The sequence below is a fragment of the Charadrius vociferus genome, unplaced genomic scaffold (assembly GCF_000708025.1).
Source record: "Charadrius vociferus isolate BGI_N301 unplaced genomic scaffold, ASM70802v2 scaffold3, whole genome shotgun sequence".
In the NCBI taxonomy this organism is placed as follows: domain Eukaryota; kingdom Metazoa; phylum Chordata; class Aves; order Charadriiformes; family Charadriidae; genus Charadrius; species Charadrius vociferus.
Window position 1 is genome coordinate 1,095,115 of NW_009647748.1, and position 8,846 is coordinate 1,103,960.

Genomic DNA, 8,846 nt, shown 5'->3' on the forward strand with positions numbered 1-8,846 from the left:
ACTCCAAATAAAGGCAGGATAGGAATAAACAGTGAAGAAAAGTTGGCTCTTTCTCCTGCCCCAGTGGAAGGCTTTCTCCAGGCAGGCAGCCAGCAGTGATATAACCCCGTAAAGTGCTGTAGACTGGTAAGAAAGCTGGGATATCAGCTGAGCTTCCAACCAAAATGAGCTCATGCTGGCCTGCCGGCAAGTCCTGGGGTGAGGGTGAAGGCAGCTTGGATGCTTTCTTAGCATCAAGTTAACGCTTAGTTTGCTGATGGTGTGGTGGTGACTGTACGGATGCTGTCAGAGATTCCTGAGGCCATGTCATGCGACAGCCTGTTTTCATTGCAAAGTATGGTCAGCCAAGTTGTCCATGACATGTTGAGATCTAGGAGCATGTGCTCTAATAGGTATTGTGCGTGACCTAATGCAGAGTGCTTGTCAAACCATCTTTGGTGGTCAGCACAGCATCTGGGCCCCTCTTGTGGCAAATCATGGTCCATCCAGGTCTCCACAGCTGCTACAGATGCTGTCTTGCAGGAGCCCTCTGTCTTCCTTGCATTAATATGCAGAAAGCACAGGTCCTACAGCTCAAAAAGAGAATTTGTGAATGAAAGGAGAGGATTGTGGTTTGCTGAATAAGGCCTGTGAGGCGATGCCAAGCAATTCGGATTTTGTCTGGGAGAGGGTGGTGGTGCCTGTGACACCCAGCCAGCTCACGGCAAGTCAGCAAAGCAGTCGCAGCTGTGTTTGGGCTGATCAGCTGGTTTGAGAAAAGTGGTCGTTGAATTGCTGGGTTGAAAGTACGGAAGCTCTTTATTTTAGCAGTAAGAACTTGCTTCATCCTGCTGCCTCTTTTTCCATCTTAATTTGGAAGTGATTCCACTGAGACGTCTTTGTGGTTCTTCAGGAGTCTCTTCGCCTTGGTAGGTCATGCTGCATCAGCCCTCCGAGCAGCAAAGTGACCTTTCGATTAGACTTTTAGTACAGCATTCAAGTAAGTTTGATGAGCTCAAATAATTTAGCATTGTGCTACCCGTTTGAGTCTCCTGGCGTTTGAGTTTCGATACTGGGCTGGGATGTTGGTCACATTTCAGTATCTGGAAAAATTGTGCATCTCTGTGGGAAACCTTGTGAAACTCTTAAGGGATTCTGTTTTACGTATCAAAACATCAGCATCCTAAGAGCCTTCATGCTTCATTATGTTAACTGGAGTTCTAGCAGGTCCGTTCACCTGAGCTTCTGAATGTTTGTTCCTGCTTCAGTGAATCGATACTTGAATTTGTGGTGGAAATATGCAGGACATGAGAGTCAGAAGAAAAATGAACGTGCCCTCATTTTTCTTGGCCAATCTGTTCTCAGTTAGTGAAGGCTGAGATTTGCATCACTTGAGCGTTAGGCTGGCATCTCATCAAGGGTCATCTTTGGTTTCTGCGAGGCGCGAGGACATTAGATAAGTAATTGCCCAATTTTGTTATTTGCTTGTTGTCTTCCATAGGAGAATAAAAAAACTGGGTTGGGTTGTTTTTTTTTGCATTCATCGCCACTAAAAGCCCTGGTCATATGGTCTGTGAATAACCTGCAATTACTTGGATTGATTGTGTGGCATTTTAAGGAACAGGAAGGTAATTTGCACCCCAGCAAGTTTAAGTAAACAAAACCTCATAGTTACTTACAGAAGAGCAGACGGAGTTTTGAACCTTGTGGGTTCAAGTTCTTGCAAAACCCAACCCCGGGACCAGGCTGGTGGTGCTATGTGGTGCAGCTCACTGTGGGCTGCAGTTTTGGGACCTCTACATCAAACTTGATGCTGCAGCCATGAGTGGCGTGGCCAAGGCATGGTTATTAACTCCTAATGTGTCTGGAGAGACTTTAACTGTGTTTTTAAATAGAAGTGCCCTTTCACACTTGATGTATGCCCATATGTAGGGATAGAAAGCTGTCTTGGTTCACAACTATCAATAAGCATTTAGTGGACAGTTATGTTGCAGCAGTGGAGCTTAATAATTCAATCTCACGTATTTTCTAGTATTGCTGAAATGAATTCAAGAGCTCTCGTGAACTCCCCTGGTTGGTGCCCAGCCATGGGCGCTGCTTTAGCAGCATTTGGGTTGTGGTGCAGGTTGTTGGGTTGCTCCTCTCTGACTTCTTCCTCTGTTCCCTGCAGGTGTACATTATCAAAGTCACCTGGTCCAATGGCTCCACAGAAGTCATATACCGACGGTACAGCAAGTTCTTTGACCTACAGGTAAGCATTTCACCAGTTCTTGGGGTTTTGACATCGGAGGGTTGAAAGCTTTGGTCAGCTGAGAAGTGTGGTTTCTGCCTTACGCTAAGCGTGCCTTCTGTCATCTACCAGAAAATGTTTTGAGCTGAGGAAACTTTAAATGCAATTTTGGATATCCCTGAAAAAAAGGAAGAACAGGGCAACTTCACGAGCGGAACTCGGGGTTAGAGCTTTGCTGTCACCCCCGGGACCAGATGCACACAGGAGTGCATAGGTGTGTGTGAGTTCCTCCAACAGACACCTGTGCAAGTGGTGGGGGTTTTGTTGGGGTGTTTTGTTAGTTTGTTAGGCGGGGATTTTGTTAAAGTTTGGCCCAAATTCCATTCCTGCGGAGCTGATACCATGCCTTTCCCAGCTGCTATCCCAGCAAAACAGGACTGCTGCTGGAAAGTGCCCTTTCCGTGGGTCCGTGTCCCACTGACTGGTGTTCCGGGGAGCAGGCACCGGGGAAGCGCCCGGTACGGTGCGGAGCGGTGCCAGGCTGGAGGGCAGCTGTCAGCAGCTGCTTTAACCATCACCTCCTGGTGCAGGGGGCAGCTGGGGAAAAATAATGGAGCCGGGAGAGAGGGAGGAGGCTGGAAAGTTGATTGGGACAGGCTGGGTTGAAGAAAACCGGCGCTGGTGTTCTGGGCGAGCAGGCAAAGGGTGTTTTCCACCCCCTCCTTGGTGGAGATGAGCCAAGGGGTCTGGCTGAGCTTTATGAGCCAAAACACAAACGGAGCTGCTGGAACAGGCTCTGTGCAGATGAGAAAGGAAAATGCATGAAGTGATCTATGGACCAGCAGCAGCTGCCAGAAAAGTCACTGGCATGTCCGTCCTGGCCTGCGCAGGGGACTGGGAGAGGAGATGGGCATCCTCTGCCTCCAGCCACCCGCTCACGTGAAGGTGAGCGTCGCTATGTGCTTTATTGGAAAGGGTGCTGTGCTTGGCCGGGAACGAGGATGCCTTGCCTGAAATTGCTGCATCCAGACACAAATACACTGCTAAAATTACAGTGCATCTGGGCCTGCCTAGCGAAGCAAACCCAGTGGGAACCCAGATGGCTTTCCCAGGTTCAGCTGGCTTCAGGTCAGCCTGTGAAGCCTGGGATTGTTCGAGACGGCTGCTCGCATCGGTGGTGCCCCATCCCTTGCCCGACGAGGCACCTTCTGCAGAGCCATGGAGGTGGCCACGAGGGTGACCACGTTGAGTTAAGCCCCTGGCCAGCCAGCGAGAACCTGGCTTTGGTGAAACCCTGGATGTCCTCACCCTGGCCCACGCTGCTGTCCTGCAGCATCCTGCCGGGCAAGGTAAGGTAAGGTGGCATGGGCGGCCACTGGTGCCAGCACAGGTTAAGCTGTGTGCAGCTGGTTGTGTAACCAAGGAAATATTAAAGTAAATAAACAGAGAACAGCTGTTGGGCAGCAGCCAGGGCTGGAAGGAAATGGAGCTCAGCACTTCCTTCTCCGTAGCATCTCGTCTTCACTGGTGCTCCATGGTGGTGGCCAAGCTCACGCCATCATTTGGTGCAAGGAGGGCACAGTCTTTTGGGGTTTCTATGTGATAAACCAGTGTCTGCTGCTGTGCTGTTTCCCTGGGCTGCCTTGCACCTTATGGGGAAGGACATGTAGTGAAATAGTGGCCGTCCTTCCTCTCTTCCTCCCCTTCCATCTTGGCTGGAGCTATGCACGTTCCTAGATGGAAAGCGTCATCACTGGAGGCTGTCTGGAGCCAGAGACTCAAACTGGCTCTGCAAAACACCCTGGAGCACCTTTAGAGGCAGAGGTGCTTTAGAGATATATCATGGTGCAGATGGGAAAGTTTAAAGCAAACATCTTCCCCCTTCTCTGTTCCCTGCAGCTTTTTCTTAAAAAAAAAAAAAAAAAAAAAAAAACAAACACAAAAAAACCCCCAAAAAACACTCCTTTTTGGCTCTGTTGAAAGAATGAATGAAATTGTGGTTTTTCCCTTCCTTCCCCCTTATCGCACATGCTTCCTGGTGTCCTTATTTTAAACTTGTGGTGCAGTACAGTGGAAATTGGATTGAAAGGCGAGGAGTGAAACAGATCCGCTTAGCACAGTGGAAAAAAATGCTCTAGGTAGGCTTGGTAGCACTTACTGTTGCCATTGCTGGAGGCCTTTATTATATGACTCTTGGATGATTCTATGCCAATTTTAGCTCTTTAGGCAGAAATTTTCCATGCTGGAAATTATTCATGCCTCCGGTTATTTAAAAAAAAAAAACCAACCCCAAACCCCCACAAAATAACTGATTGGCTAAAATGGTTCGGCTGCTCTGAAAACATAGTAAGAGGGGAAAAGTATTTTTCCCGGGTCCAGTTCTGATGATCTTTTCGATGCCTTGGAGGAAGAATTGGAAACTTGAGTTGCAGGTAATCCCTGTGTCAAGAATCTGTCTTTCATGTTATCCAGTGAAAATCCATCCAAATTTATTCATACTCAAGGCCTTGAGCAATCACAGTACATGCATGTTTGGGTAGAGATATTTGTTAATTTAGTATCTGTGTTCCCAGTGATTCTGGCTGCACTTTCCATGCTCCTGCCAGAAGCCGAGCAGCGTTTTGTTTTTTTCAATAGCAGCTCTGGCCGCATTCAGGTGAAGGTTGGTGCACCCTCTTCTGCTGTCAGTGATCCTCCTGCTAAGCCCAGGCAGGAGGACAAGGAAGCCATTTGGTTCCAAGGGGGAGAGAGGAGAAGGAGCGAGCTGGTGAGGACCAGGGTGGGGGCTGATGTGGTTCAGAGCAGCCCAGGCACGGTTGTTGGGGATTTTCTCCTGATATTCCCTCTGGGGCCACAGCTGAATCACTTGTCACCTTCCATTGTGGCCAAACAATTATTTTAGGAGTACGGCCAAGTAAAACACATGCACGCTTACTACTGACAGCCTCGCCAGCTAGCCTGCTCCCACTGCCACCGGAGGGCAAAGTGTCCTTCCCTCCCCAGCCAGGCAGGAATGATGGTCAAAACACAAACCGACCCAGGGCTGAAGCCTGGAGTTTGCCCAGTGCCGGTCTCTGCCTCCGTCTGGACGCAGAAAAGCGAGATGAGCTGCGTGCCCTGTACTGGAATGGGGAATGTCGAAAGCCACCTTGCTGGTCGCGGTAATGCCGTAGGCTGTGCTGCTGTTCAAGGTTTTGTTGGAACACTGTGAACTTCCAGAGCTTTTCCCTTTGGCTGTCATTGACACCTGAGACTGGCCCTCTTCTGTGAAAGTCCTGGTTTACAGCTCATCGCTGTAGCAGCCTTTCCAAACACTGTCCTGCTTTTCTCTTCCGAGGTTAGCAAGACCTTCTTTTTCTGTGTAATTACCCAATTTCATTCCTTTGACCACACCGTGGGCCATCCGTTCGTCGTGCAGGAGATTGTCACCTCCTCTCTAAGGGCTGGTGACCGACACTTGTCCTGCAATTCAGCTTGTGTGTCCCAGCACGAGGCGCAGGCTGCTTCCTCCTGGTCCCAGTCCAGCTTTTTGAGCAGATGAAGCGGTGGCCCTCATGCCTTGGGAAGTGTGCGGGTGATACCCTTTGCTGCTCTGGGGTCGTCCCAGGAAGGCTTGGTGTACCATGCCAGGCGGTGAAAGTGGGAAGGGAAGGCTTAAACCAAGGAATACCTTTGCCTCCTATATACTGCTCACTGCAGGCGAAAACCTTCGGGGTCCTGGGCAGTGCTGAGGAAAGATTTTGCTGTGTAGATCCTCTGTGCTCAGGTTCCTGCCCCTCTCCTCCTTGCTTTCTCCATAAACGTTTCCCATCACGTAGCGATTTACATAAGAGCAACTTTTTAGGGATTAAAAAACAAGCCCTAGATGAAATTATAATTCTAAAGTTTGAAGCCTTGAGTAGCTGTATGACTTGTAGTAAATTTGTAAGTACAAATACTAAACTCAGTTCTGCATGAATCTCTTGGCTGGAGGAATAATTTCCTTCGAATAGGATTGAGGCTCTTTCGTAACAGTCAGTGTGCCAGATGTGAGCTATTGGGAGCAGATGGATGCTGTTCCTAAGAAATAAAGGCAATAAGATAAGATTGATGCTTGTGAGGATGCCAGTTGTGTTCTGGACGCTAATTGGGGCTGGCAGGTACACTGGAAATGTTAGCTGGCATGGAAGTTGGTAATCAGATATGTGAGCGGCTGTGTCTGGTGGGGAGAGAGAGAGAGAGGATCGGGGTCTTACTTGCCCGAGAGGTGCTTCCAGCCGTGCCGGTGGGGGAAGAGCCGAGCAGTGACTGCAGGGCTCTGTTGGATCACATTGGATGCATCACTCGGGAGGAGGTTAATATGCCTTTTGGAAGGATCCTCTTGAAACCATTGGCTGTAAGGAGCGACACTGTTCGTTAGAGAACAGATACTGGCTTGTATTTTGTGTTTTTTATGGAAACCCCAAAAAAGAAACATTTTTTCCCCGCTCTGTAATTATGAGCTCATCAGCCACAATGGTAGTCATTTCAAGTCTTCATGTGACCAAGAGCCACTGTTGTCTTGCTACGCTCCTGAAACATCCTTACGCCCAAACCCGACCCTTATACACCTTTCCTGCTGTTACCAGACCCTCGTGCTTTCCTTGGGCAGGAGCCCAGCACCATGTCCTCTGCCTTTCTGCTGCAGCCACCCTCTCCTTGACTCAAAGTCTTTGCCTGGCTCTTTTTGGTCCTGTCTTACTTTGCATCCTGAACAGCAAAGCGAGCGAGCTGTGATGGAGCCGCGTCTCAAACCTCCCCCTTGGAGCCACAGGCTTTGCCGTTCTTGCCGTGTCCTGCCTTCTCACCACCAAAGCAGTAGCTTCTCCTCTGGCAGGCAGCCGCCAGCCCTTAAAAGTCAAATTGCCGTTCAGGGTTGCCCTCCCTGGGGACAGCTTACCCCAGGGCTTCTCCCCTTCTCCTCAGAACCTTTTTCCTTCAGTCCTTGTCCCAGCTGAAGGCTGTAGGAGGAGAGGGTGATGCTGTGTGACCGCTCCTTTGCATGGAGGTTGAGTTTTGAGCCAAGGGATGGAGATGTGCCGTAGGCTGGAGTAAGCGTGCTTGCTGCACGGTTCAGAGGCAGAAAATCTGAGAATTTTAAGCAAGCTTAGAAATGGCTCTGGCTCTCTTACCCACTCCTTTCTGCACACGCATTGAGTGTGTTTCCCAGTCCTCCCGTTTGTCCATATGTTTAACAAATCCTTCAGGTTCTTAGCTGGAAACTTTCAGCTTTGACCCACCTGGAGCGATGTCATCTTGGAGAGAGTCCTGCAACCCTCAGGCCAACAGCTTTGTGTGTAACAAATACTAAAAAAAAAAAAAAAAAAAAAAAAGGCTGTTGAAGTGGTGCCTACTTTTATGAGAAAATTGGCAAAAGGCAGTGGTCTGTGCATGTCGTCTCGACGTGGAAGACAGATTAGTCCTTCTGGAGGGGATTCTTCACCTGCTGTGCACGTGCAGCCGCGAGGCAAGGGGGGGGGAGTCAGTATCTTAGTAATTTTTTATCTAATCTTAGTAGTTTTTTAATAAAACACAACATTAAAACAGGCTCAGAAGACACTAGCTGGCACACAGAGGAGAATTGTTCTTGTCAGCCTGTTTCAGGCCGTTGGATGCTTGAAAAATTAAAATGAGGCTTATGTGTTGCTTCCAGTACTGGGAGTCCTGTGCTTGCCGCCTTCCTCCTCCTCCTCCTCCTCCTCCTCCTCCACTCTTGGAGCTGGGCTCCTGGCAGGGCATGCGGCTCACAAAGGTGAAGTAAGTGTTATCTTAATTCTCCAGATGTGGAAAGCAAGGGGCAGGCGTGTCGAATAATATGCCCCAAACAGCACAAGGCTCCTTCAGGTGGGAACACAAGGCGAGGCACCACTTGGATTTTCACCCCTCTTCTGGTCCTGGCGGCCTCTTTGATGAAAAAGCCCTAAGGCAGCTCGGCCTCACTGCGGCTGTGGGAGATGGATGTCTTTTTGTGTCCAGATATTGTAAACAGAGCTCTTTCGATAGCTATTTCGTAACAGGAATCTTATTTCAACACTTTGGGGATTTCTTTTTTTCCTCCAGGGTTTATGGAGTTCAGCAAAATTCTGCACAGTTGCGTGTGCAATGTGCTTCGTGGTTTCACCCCGCCACAAAAATAAATCACCAGGATCTCGCTCTTAGACAGCTGGATCATGAAAGACAGGCCCTTGCGTGACCAAGGACAAGAAAAAACCCACAGCTTCCTATGGTGAGGTTCCTGCTCAAAGCACCAGTGACTTTTTTTTTTCCTCTGTGCCCAGACGGCACCGAGAGCTGTGAGATTAAGCGCGGTATGCAGAAGTATAGAAAAGGCAAATTGCCATAATCTAACTCAAGAGAAGAAAAACTTTCTGTTAATAAGGACTACCTCTGTCTCCGTAGAAGAAACAGCCAGTATTTTTCCAGCAGTGCATCAAAGATCTTCATCATTCTCCTCCTCTCTCCCTCCACAAAGAACACATACAGTCCAATGCACTTCAGCCTAGTTAAAAGTTGGCTCCCTAATTTATTTTTTTTTTCTCTCTCCAAACGTCTCCCATTTATAGCTTTCCAGCGTTTGGCAGCCAGGAGCCGGCGCATTCCCGTGCGCGCTAGCGCCAAG

At 48.9% G+C, this 8,846-nt stretch overlaps 1 protein-coding gene across 1 annotated transcript in view; it reads left to right on the forward strand.

Moving 5' to 3' along the window:
• The first annotated feature begins 637 nt into the window (after nt 1–637).
• Nucleotides 638–8,846, forward strand: part of SH3PXD2B (SH3 and PX domains 2B) — a 63,795-nt gene continuing 55,586 nt past the window's right edge. The window contains 2 exon segments of the mRNA XM_009882090.1: nt 638–703; nt 2,150–2,230. Coding sequence (XP_009880392.1) covers nt 638–703; nt 2,150–2,230 — 147 coding nt within the window.